The sequence below is a fragment of the Hippoglossus stenolepis genome, chromosome 17, assembly GCF_022539355.2.
Source record: "Hippoglossus stenolepis isolate QCI-W04-F060 chromosome 17, HSTE1.2, whole genome shotgun sequence".
Lineage (NCBI taxonomy): Eukaryota > Metazoa > Chordata > Actinopteri > Pleuronectiformes > Pleuronectidae > Hippoglossus > Hippoglossus stenolepis.
The window spans coordinates 17472304-17484812 of NC_061499.1; the positions used below are offsets into that span (position 1 = coordinate 17472304).

A 12509-nucleotide genomic window follows, 5' to 3' on the forward strand; every position below is an offset into this window, starting at 1 on the left:
GACCCTTTGAGGAACCTATTAAATTTTTTGCAGATCCAGTTAATGCAGGATTTCTTTTCATTTTCTTTAACATTGTAAGATGTTTCTCATCATCTTGGCAGATTTCTCAGAATTCATGGATCTTGATCTGGTGCCGATACAAATAGAAATCTGGATCTGGTGAATTGAAATGCTGCTTCATAAGGGGAGAGTTAGGCCTTGGCGGAGGTATGTACTCTACTGAGTGCCTTTCTAAATCTTATTCGTTTGAGCACATTTCAAATTGTCTCTGCTGCTCTTCATCTGTTTCATTTGTCTGCTGCTCATCACTCCTGTCCTCCGATCTCTCTCTCTCTGCAGCATATTCATCGCTCCATGTTGCCATTTCCTCCACTCACCATCATTATTGAGGTCCATTTGTCTGAAGATCTTATCCGTCCTCTTCTCGGGCGTGGATTCATCCTCTGGCATCTTCATCACAGATGACACCATCTTGTAGATGGCCTGAGAGACGGGGCGGCGGAGCAGGCGAGAGAGCGAGAGAGGAAAGAAGAGAGAGACACAGTGGGTGGGGGCGAGAGAAAAGAAAAGCTAAGTGAATTCAGGCCAGCAGGGACCCATTACGGAGGCTCAGCGGGAGAGAAATAAAACAAGGCTGAACTGAAAAATAAAGTCACGGCAGCTTTTGAGATGCTGATACACTGACATTTGTTACCCCAGATGCTCAGAGGTGCACCCTGGGCAGCTTTTCCACAAATACCCACACGGGGTCTGCACGCCTGCAGAACCACAGCATCATACCACAGTGGCAGAGGCTGTGTGTGTGCCAACAGGGGTGGGTGGGGGTATACACGCAGAGCTTACTGTATTGATCTGAAACATCTTTATCTGTCGACTGATACACGAGCGCCTCCCGTCCCCCGATAGCATTAAATGAACCTCTGCAAGTGAGCACGGAGAGGCTGTGACGATCGGCTGGCCTCAGGCACGGGGCTACAGTCAGCTTACGTGCCCAATAAATCACTTGCATCGGAAATATAGGGTGTAAAAGTGACGGTGGATCGGTGTCACAGCACGGCCGTCAGGAGGGAAGGTAGCTTAAGCCCTTTGTGCTTTTCAGTGAGTTTCTTTTTAATCTCTTGGAGAACAAAATGAGAGTTCATACGTTGAAAAATATCAAAAGTGTATCGTAAGAGGACAATGAGGCCGTCTCACAATTTCTGTCTTTATTTTATCATTTGACTTCAAAGCTGCTTTCAGACACGCACTGGACTCCAGATAATCTCCAGTAATTACCCGGAGGGGCTGTATGTGAGAACGCAAAGGTCAGAATCAGTTGCTGTGGACATTCTCCAGAGTGTTTCATGCCAGCCCCCTGGTTAAAACTCTGGATAATGTCCGAGCGAGCCCATGTGGGGAAAACAGAAAATATCTCAGGATGAAAAGGACGTGTGATACACTTGGAAGACATCGGCAAACATGTCAAGAGAGCGTTTGGTGATAAGGGCCGTCGCTGATGTCAACGTGCTAAACTAATTGACTTGTTTGCGGCTGGACAATGATTTTCTCCATTATTTATGTGGCAAACATTTCCTGCTCCGTCCACCGTTTTCTATCGACAGGAACAGGTTGCTATGCCAGATTACCACAATTTTTCAAAAATCTACAAATCAAGAAAAGATTTCGTTTTTTTGGTTGGACGTTTCTTTTGATTAGGATGGCGAAGACAAACAAATTTTACTCCCTCCACAATGACGATCTGTCCGTCTCTGCCGGTGTGCAGTGACACAATGGGCCCCTCCTCTCTCATCCGCGGGGTGCGTAACCTTAATGAGCTTGAGGATAATCCCAGTATTCTGCACACTCAGGGATAAACTCCTGTTAAATTTAACTCACTAATCCATGAGCACTCTGAGGTGCACAAGCGCACCCACACACCCACACACACACACACACACACACACACACACACACACACACACACACACAGCACACAGCAAGATCTTCCATCCAATATCCCCACATATGAGTCTCTATATTTCAGCCCTAATGCAGCACTGTACTTAACAGTCTTCACAGCAACAGTATTGCAATCAGCACATTAAGTATAAACCATGCATGGGTCATTGACGTGACGCCTATATTTTCTGTCCGACTGCATTTTCTTCTGTTTAAAAAAAGGTTTAAATACTTAAAGAAATACCATATATATGTAGTACCTGTCCCGTATATGTACACACTTTAAATTTCCAAAAACCATTAGTTATTTAAATGTTTCTGTTTTTTAAAGTGTCAAAATATCATGTGGTGCAACCGTCCGGCCATGACTGCTGTTGTGAAAACTTCTTTGAAATTACTCAAAATCTATTCAAATTTATTTTCTGCCATATTTGGCATGATTTCCAAAGTCTTTTGTAATCCTGTACAAAATTGCAAAGCATTTGCATTTATATTTCCATCATAGTATACAAACAAACTTTGTCCGATGATGTCCATTTTATGAAATATCATGTCCATCAAGAAAGGACCAATTTGGGACTTTGATGTTGAAATCCATTCAAAGACAGGAAGTTGCATCATAAACCATTTTGCCAAGGACCCATGGAAGCAGCAACAGGTTTGTAGCTCTCTCTCAAATTTGGAAAAAAATAACCTTTTTCACAGCTGGTATGTAGTTGCCACATTTGGATATCATGTGGTATGACCTCAAAAAAACTATGAATTCTAAGTTATTTCTAAAAATATATATTTTGATTATAAATGTCATCGTGACCTTTTGTGCTGACCTAGTTTGTTTTCTTTAGGTGGCCAATTCTGTGGCTGTGAATTTTGACTGAACTAGAAAAATATCATGTGGTGCGACCATTGCAGAGTGTTTTACATGATAGATACGTATATGTCCTAGATTGGGAGTTTTGGGGCTTTTTTAAATTCAATTAATGATTTATATACATAAAGTACTTTATTTTAGTATTATTTGGAAAATATGTCTATGCAATTAGAGTATTTTTTTCTTTTTCTAATATTTCAGAAACGGTTTATGTTTAATTTTTGTACAATATCATGAATAAATACCACCCCAAAAATGTAACATGTAATTTTATCTCAGTTATTATGAATTTATTAGTAATTTATTATTTATTTATGTGTTTATTTATTTATAACTGTTTAAATTTATTTGACCAGATGCCACTTCCAAGCAAAATAAAAACCGCTCGCCATATGCAGCGTGTTAATTCTGACCCTGTAGCAAGAGCGGAGAACCTTGCTCAGGGAAGAGAAAGGTATGTTAAAACATTTTAAACTACAAATAAAGCAACATGAAGTACATATTGCTCTTATGTGTTTTTCATTACTGGACGAAATGCATATTTGCATTAAAATGTTCATCTATCATTAGTCCAAAATAACTTATTGATTTATGGCATGACATTACATATCTTTTTCAGCTACGAGAGAAATAAACAGCAGGGAGAGATTCCATATGCCAAGTCGAGTGAGTTGACAGACAGAGAGAAACAGAATCAGAGAGAGAACTGGAGGGCTGCATCCAGAGCTTACAGGGAAAGTACAAATATGGCAAACTCTGTGTTAGACCTTACGCCGCCATCTATGGAGAACATCCCACCAGTTCTGGTTGATGTAGATGTAGTACAAGAGCAGCCAGTTTAATGAAATGTTTGTTCACAACAATGTGTGCTGCACTTCATGTTTTTGATGAGATTTTTATTTTTAAAAAATTTTTAGGAAATGTTTGTGTTCATGAAAATTCTATGAAATTTTAAGAAAATCTGGTTTAAGTCAAATTTTTGTATGGAATTTATTGTTTATTGATCTTTTTAAACGATAGGATGTTTTCATATAATTTGTAGCAACCACTCATCATGTGGTGCAACCAATAATACCAAGACCTGTATTAAATTTAAAGTAAAATATAAAATTTCTGTGGCTGAAATATTAATCACTGATACAGTATGCTTAAATGAATGGTATTTTTTAAACATTTTTATCAATTTTATGCACTTTACCGGAAAAATAAGTCTGTTAACTACATTTAATAAGGGGACGGTGACATTATAGAACAAAAATATGAGATCATTATTTACAAAAACTCTAAAGAAATGCAACTACTTTGTTACTAATGACTTTATATTATTGAGAAATTGTAAAAAAAAATGTAAGCATATTAAGGAAATTAATTCATTTTAAGATAAATTACGGTCGCACCACATGACATTTTTTAAGGCCACGGCCAATTCATCTAGATGAAAAAACACTAAAATCAAATAATTTGAAGTTTTAATATGATTTTATGTGTACACAACATTCCTAATGTTTGAATAATTATAATAGATATTCTTTTTTTTGGTATTTTAAAATTGGCCTGTTGAAAATCCTTATACGTCATTGACCCGCATACTTAAACAAATCTATTAACTTGCATAATTTAGGTGAGCACTGAACGTATAAGTAAGCACTCTATTTCTGTCCAGGTCGACATATGATTGGCTGGTTCGAATGAAATGTACAGTAGTGGGCTTCTGGGAAATTTGAAGGTATGTTGGAAATGCTTCAGTAAAGAAAGTGACCAGCTAAACTGCACCAAGTGTTAATGGAATGCAAAGTTAGGTTTGAGATTTATGACACTGTTGCTCACAAACCACATGTCACGAATATTCGATCCCTTTGATTGTGCATTTTATCTTGATTTTAAAGGAAATCTAATATGTGGTTGGGACACGTGTAGTTTCGAAGACTCAGGGATCTGGCTGACAATATGAATTTTAAATGGTCTGTATTTTTTTTAAATATCACTTGTCTTGTCTTGATGACCACTCAAAGAGCTTTACAGTACAGTTTTACCATTCACCCACATTCATGCAGTGCATTTACTGTACGTGCAGCTTTCTCTACACGGCACAGCCATCAGGGGCTATTTGGGGTCCAGTGTCTTACCAGAGGACACTTACGCATGGCTTTTCCTGGTGCCATCATCAGGTTTATGCTGTGGTTGTGTTAAGGGAAGTGTGAGATCCAGTGTTTTGGTGTTTGACCAAAAACTAGGGACTAAAAGTCAGGACATATCAGCCTCTGTAGCAAAGAGTTGGACCATTCTGTCCCCTGTGAGTCCATGAAGTGGCCAAATAAAATGTCTGCAGCTGTTTTCAAAATCCTTTCCTCTGGCCCTCGAAAGCAGAATATTTTGTTTAGTTTTTTAGCTACCCCAAAAACCCCTGAGTAGAAGCACAGACTTTTCAAAAATAAAAAATAACATACATGCTTTTTCATAGTCTAAATGCCTCAACTCTTCCTTTGCCCCCAACCAGACTACATTACCCATGTGTCCCTTGCTCACCTGTACAATCTCCAGCATCTCGTCGCGGCTGATGTACCCGTTTCCGTCCAGGTCGTACATGCTGAACGCCCATTTCAGCTTCTGCTCCAACTTGCCCCGTGACGTCACGCTCAGCGCGATGATGAACTCCCGGAAGTCTATCGTCCCATCATTGTTGGTGTCAAAGGTTCGGAAGACGTGCTCAGCGAACTTGGAGGCGTCACCGTAGGGGAAGAAATTGGCATAAATCTTCTTGAACTCCTCAACATTCAGGGTTCCGCTGGGGCAGTCCTTCAAGAAACCCTGCCGGAAGGGAAATAGACAAAATGACGCAGGACATGGATAAAAATAAGTCCCTTAATGCTGCAGTACAATACAAAACATCTCTATAACACAATTTTTACATCAGCAGGCACTCCTATTGTAACCAGCAGATAGAGTCTTTTCAGGGGCAGTTGGGGCAATCAAATTTCTGTCACAAAACTTTGACCAGTAATTGTTACATTCATGCAATGCTCTATTCTGGACATATTGAAGAAGTGATTTTTCAAAAGGAGCCTGGTCTTAGGATAGTTGAAGGCAGTTCTACCCCTTTTTCATGGGGTCACATTCGATAAAGCACCATTGTGCCTGAGAAGAAAAGGTCAGTGTCAGTCTCCATCTCTGTTCTGTCCGCCTCTTTTCTTTTTTTGTTACAAAGGCTGTTAAGATAGAAGCAGAAAGGTGATTGTCATTGTCCAGATCTGAAGGCATGACTTACTTTTTGATCATCATATTAAATATTCTCTCAAGTGAGGGTGAAAAGCTAATATGGCTTCTCATAAGAAAATGTCATTGCCAGATATTCAGCAAGAGAGCTTTACAACTTGTAGGGAGGCTTTCTGACTCAAAGCTCAGATTAATTGCGAATAAATCCCCCCAAAAGACAAGCTGGATGAATTCTCAGGGACCCCAGGCACCCTAACATCCTGCAAAATATATTATACAGTTTATATGACATCTCCAGCATCTAGGAGCTGTTAATCTGTTTAGAGCAGGCGGTTCTCGGGTAACTTCAGATGTCTTAAGCAGAAGCCTTTGCTGCAAGCTTGAGAAAGGTGATGGGCAATACGGATGTTAACAGGCTTACACATGTAAAGCCACCTAAAATCGAAAAAGCTGTCATCCTTGCAGGGCATATTGAAGGATATTGCCGTGCTCTGACCTTTTGAGGTGAGCGAATGTGATAGCTGCTGCGTGGGCTCCAGCTCGAGCACAAAACAGGAAGTTAGCACTGTTCATGAGCAGCATTCAACCTTGACACCAAAAACGAACCCAACTCTGGATAGACTGTAAGATGGACGACCTGTCTCTATCCAGAAATGAAACCCAATTATCTTGGCAACGAACAAGGCCATCCTCCATATTTGAAGCCAGAGTCTGAGCAGTAGCGATCGGGGGATGGAACCACAGTAGCGAGATCCTGCCGTTATACGAACTTGACCAATCGTGAGTCGATCTCCACTGTCAATCATGCCGTTTTATCTCATTTTTATAGCATCAAATAACTAATTAAAACCAAACGTAATGGAAAAAAGAGAAAACATCGATTTATGAGCTGTTCTGCGTCCAGCCCCCAGGGGGCATTTAAGAAGATTGGGTTTCACTTTTGGGGAGCTGTCATGGCTACTGCCTTAATATGCAGTCCATTGAAAATTCTATTCTACTCAATTATATTACAGTCACTAACTTGAACTCCCAAACTGGAGTCCCAGTCCATTATAACAATGTGACCTCGGTGGTGATGGAATCTGCCTTTGGGTACTGTGATAGTGTTTTCACTGCCACAACCTTGAGACTGACATTAAACTTGTTTTCCGGGCCTTCTTTGGTCTTATGCAGTAACCTTAATACGGACAATCATCATCATCATCCGCAGTCGGTGTGAAGAGACCCCGGGTCAATGAGGCTTAAGGCACGGATCAGGGAGGTGACGGTTTGACATGTGCTGCCCTGATTCCGGACCGCTCACACAGATGTTCCATAGGTCTAATCCGTGCATGAAGCCATATAGCTATTACACAAACACACATCTGTGCACAAACATCGCTCAGTTCACTGTGGCACTTTATCATGCCAAGATCTAATTCAGTCTCCCCAGTGGATTAACAGACTGGGAGCGGGTGGAGCTCAGGCCAGGACGGAGGGAAATGTCACATTGAAGGCAGCTGTCGTATTTAGTAATTACTCACGAACATGACTTTATTGAGGAAGGGAGGCGCCCACAGATTCATTTAGGGCCACTGTGCTATGTTTATTTCTCAAAAACATCATTTTAAGGATATTGTTTGGTGTGGGCTTTATAACAAACAGTGTGTTCAGTTGTTATTAAGTATTTATCTGTGTTGACAAGTGTGACCAAAGTGATATTTGCCCTTGACTAAGGTGTTAAATCACCTCTGACAGGTGTTAACTTGTCACAACACCAGTTTACAGTTGACATTTGGACTCAAAGTTAACAGACACACGTTAACATACCTTCTTAAGTCTCACCAACAGCACAGTATTCAGATCTTAGAGCTGCATTAATGTGGGAAACCCAGTGCGAATTAACCCTGCACTTCCCCTCAGCTTTTAAAAAAACCTGTTTTACCTCCTTGTTTTGTTTTTATGGTTTATAACTTTATTTGTTTTGGTTGCCTCTAACCGCTCTCATCAAACTTCCAGCAGCGGCTGACAGTTGCTTTCAGGAAAAAAAAATTGTCAGCGATTAGCTGCTGAACATAATGTAGCATGTAGCAGCTAAAGAGATGGAGAACAACACAGAGCTAAAAGAAAGAGAAAACAGAGCTCACATTCATGTGGCATCATTCCTTTTTGACCTAAGATTAATTTCGGTAAAGCTAGTTAAGTTGTACTTTTCATTTCATTTTATCTATAATATCATTATCATATCATAATCATATATTTTGTATTCAAAGTGCAAAGTAGTTAAAAACTAACACCGTCAAAGAAATAATAAAGTAATATATCAAAGTTCTTTTCAAAATTAGTTTCTTTTTATGGCTTGTAGTAATAGGTCCAGAGTTATAATTTAGTGCTCTCCCAAAAATGTCCAGACTCTGCGTACCGGGTCTGAGTCTTGTTTACGTACCTTGTACCACTCCTGCAACTCGTGGTCGGAGAACTCGGTATTCTCCCGGAGGTCCTGCAGCATCTCTGGCCGTAGCTTGCTGTTCTGTTTACCCATGGTAACAGGACAGGACTCTCGGTTTCCTTGACGACAGCAGCAACTACAGCTCTGGCCAGTCCACTTTTCACACCTGTCAGTCAGAGATAAGAAACAGGAGGTCAGCAACAATTAGAAAGACAGGAAAATGAACTCTGGGGACGCATGCGGACGGAAAGCAGGTGGTCAGCAAACTGCAGTGAGCCACAGATGACAAATATAAGGAATTAGAAATGAGGAATTATGAAACCAGAACAAGATTTACAGTTGAAACATATGTTTTCACCAAGTAAACATTGGAAAAGTAACATATAACAGTTTTATACAAAAAATGACAGCATGACTTTGTCCATTCACTCAACGACTTTCTGCCTCTTGTAATGAAATCAAAATGAGCCCTGTCACAGTGTCGTGTCACAGTCCCCTTGACACGAGATGTTATGCAACTCAGCAAGAGCTGCTGCATTGCATTTGCAAAACATTAAATAATCCTGAGCGCACCCCTAGTGACGTCAAATGCTAACCCACTGATCACATTTATGGGTTTATCTAACCATCTGTGTGTTTGTGTGTCAATTCAGCAGTGCGGCATGTGTGTGTGTGTGTGTGTGTGTGTGTGTGTGTGTGTTTGTGTGTGTGTGTCCAGATCTCCTAATCTTCATTTCGGCTCAACCTGCCTGACAAGACATGAATCCAGTGATGCAACTTTGTCCCAGAACCGTTACTAAGAAAGTCTTTTACCTTAAAAATCCACCAATTTGCCCATTAATAACATTGTCCTTAATGCACCTTAAGTGGGATTTCCATGAGATAAACAATAGACTATAATTAAGAAAGATCATTTTAAAGGGAAATATGCCAATTTGCTTTCTGGCAGAGAATTAAAAGAGAAGATTGATATGTGGCTGTATCAGCACCCCGACCACTTAGCATAGAGAAACAGAGGGAAAGAGTTAACCTGTCCAAAGAAAACACAATCTGAACAGAACCAGGCTAGATATGAGAGTGATTTTTCATGTAAATCCCCAACAGAAGGCAAATATATTTAGCCCAAACTATTAATTTAATGGATCATATGAACATTTAAAACTGTTTTTAAGATGTTAAATCCCCTAAAACCAGGGTGGTGAACCTCCGACACTTAATACAGCAAAAGAGACGATTCATAAATACAATAAAAGAAACTCAGAAATACAAAAACCTCAGGACAGCAGTTAAAATGAACGGAAAAGAAAGAAAATAACATCAAATAATAGACTCCTACCAAGTAAACCTGTAGTAGCTGAACTCCTGAGCATACTGAAGTCTACAGAAGTGTCTGTGCTGCACAAGCAGCTTTCACAAGGCCGCACTCTGTCACAAGGTCTGACTCTTTACAAAATGTGTTGAGCAATGTGTAAAAAGTCATTGAATGTAAAGGTCATCATGTAAACAATTCAATGGTATGATATGTATCCAGAATGATGGATTCAGTTCATGTATCTAATGTATTATTTGGTATATTAATCATTAATTTGTGGTATTTTTGGTTCATATTTTTGATTCATATTGCATGTAAATTTTTTTGCTGTGTTCACATGTTAATTCATATGATACTACTGATACGTGCTGACTAGACACTGTTAATACACAATAGAAAAAAATAAGAGGAACAAACTTGTACCTGTTAATTTGCTACCATTTACTAGACGTCTAATTAGCCGTCAAAGTGTTTGCTTCCTCGCAGGCTTGTTTGTGTGCGTGTGCATGTGTGTGTGTGTGTGTGTGGTGATTTAAATTACAGTATCACAGCAGCTCAAACACTCCGATGAGACTTGTCTACCCTGTCTGACCTCATATCTCTCCTCACTCGTGCAGGGCAATCGACCAACAGCTTTGCATGTATATGTGCTTGTGTGTGTAGGTGCTTGTGTGTGTATGTGCGTGCTTGTGCCTGTTTGTGTTTCTGTGAACGTGACAAAAGTCCAAGTGTGTGCGTTGCCTGGCAAGAGTTTAACGTACACGAAGACAAAACCCATGCGCCTGATCGTCTCTTTACTCCACTAATACAATTAGACTCGTATTAAGTCTCTCATCCTGAAGGCATTAGAACAAATGCTACACTGACAGTAATGATTGCAGCCAATTCCCAGGCTACTGAAGGGAGGGCCATCAATTGTGATTTCCTCATCTGTGTTTGGGGGCACGCAGAGGATTAGGAAACAATGTTATGGCACTTTGCCGTCTGGCATAAAAGTCTTCTCTTGTTTATTCCAAAGCCAAAAGAAAATGTAATTTCCTATTATTATATTTCTGTCCTAAGAACACGTCTCATGTCATTTACTTTTGTGATTTCATGATTGTGGTTGACAGACATTTCTGTGCTGTGCTCTGAAAATTGGTCTGAAAATTGGTCTGATTTCCCTGTAACTTCTCTGGATAATAATTGGTTCGAGTGCACACACTTTTATTACACGTCTGTTTTCTCTATTAAAAATACCTCAGAGCCCCCCCACAGCTTAGGGGCTCAGTCTTTAGCATTTACTAAATCTTAGAACAAAGACATGCAAATGAATTTACTCCTCAAGGAGTAACTGAGTGATGTCTGCAGCGCTGAAAGCTATATGTGAAATCAGCAGGTCTCACTATAACGCGGTTAATTTGTGTGCTTTGGTTGAGCAGGCTCAGAATGGACTAAGTGCACTGCTGTGCCTCAGATGATTGGAAAGCACACACACACCCGTCACACACGCACTGATGCACACAGTTTTTTTTGTACCTGCAGAAGTTGATAATAGCCACCAACGTTGTCCAATTAGCAGGTGGAGAACGCAGCCACAAAACAAACAAGTCTGTACCTCTGCGTGTGTGTGTGTGTGTCGCTGTGTGGGCTGCTGGGTTGGGGGTGAGAAGGAAGAAATGCTTGGACGAGAGGCCGAGATTTAATTGGAGGGATAAAGATGCTTTCATTAGAGCTACTAATGCGTCCTGATGACACACAGACATTAATAACAGAGCAGGCCTTCACCTTAACTGACTCGTAGCAAAGTGAATAAAATAAGTCAATAAAAAGAAAGGTAGTATTTCATCAAACAAATAATGGATAGAGTATGTACAGCTATACTGAAACATTTACAGTTTACTCTGACGGTGCAGACTCCATCATATTATTGGGGATGAGGGCACATTAAAACCGTTTGCACATTTCTAAAGGATGACCTGGCCCTGCTACTCACACACCGTGACTTGTTATTTTAAAATGCTTTGAATTGGAGGTGGGTGGCACTGTTGACTCATACCAAGAAGGTTCTGGTTTGAACCTGGCAGCCAGCTGTGTGGAGTTTGCATGTTCTCCCCATGTCTACGTTTTTCTCCGTTCAAAAAAACATGCAGCTAAGGCTAACTGGAGATGCGTATGTGGGCGTGAATGGTCGTTTGTCTTTGTCAGTCCAATGATACGGTGGCGACCTCTCCAGGGTGTACCCCGCCTCTCGCCCGATGTCAGCTGGGATTAGCTCCAGCCTCCCCTGAGACCCTCAAAGAATAAGTATTGTATGGATGGATGGATAGATGGACCCACTGTTTTGCCCTGGATTTTTCCTCTCAGCTTACATACAGGCTGCCTTATTTTAAAAGTGAGGCTTTTTGGGGCGGTATGCAGCATGAAAGAAATACCTGCAGACAGAACTCAGGGCTAAAATGAGGTACTACTAGATTTTGGCCGATCATTCCAAGACCTGCTGATTTGAACCATAAACCGTATATAATGACGGATGACACAACAGCTCCCCAAAAGTGAAGCCAAATCATCTCGATCGCCCCCGGGCAAATGGCTTCAACATCGGTCATAAAGTCCACCTCCTCCATGTCAGCAGATGGGACATGGACCAAACTAAGAAGTGCAGGTACACGTCAAATACATTTCTCTCAAAAATGGTTGCCTCATGATTGGTCGAGTGCATGTATCAGCAGAACATTGAAAACACAGTTCCACACCACTGGCATTTT

General features: G+C 40.6%; 1 protein-coding gene across 1 annotated transcript in view; it reads right to left on the reverse strand.

The window, feature by feature from the left end:
* LOC118125094 (hippocalcin-like protein 1) overlaps positions 1-12509 on the reverse strand; it is a 39176-nt gene that overhangs the window by 4427 nt on the left and 22240 nt on the right. Inside the window, exons 2-4 of the mRNA XM_035183466.2 lie at positions 8448-8616; positions 5336-5617; positions 378-483 (exon numbers count right to left, since the gene is read on the reverse strand). Of these exons, the coding sequence (XP_035039357.1) occupies positions 378-483; positions 5336-5617; positions 8448-8543 (484 nt within the window). The 5' untranslated portion in view covers positions 8544-8616. The remainder of the gene's footprint in view (positions 1-377; positions 484-5335; positions 5618-8447; positions 8617-12509) is intronic.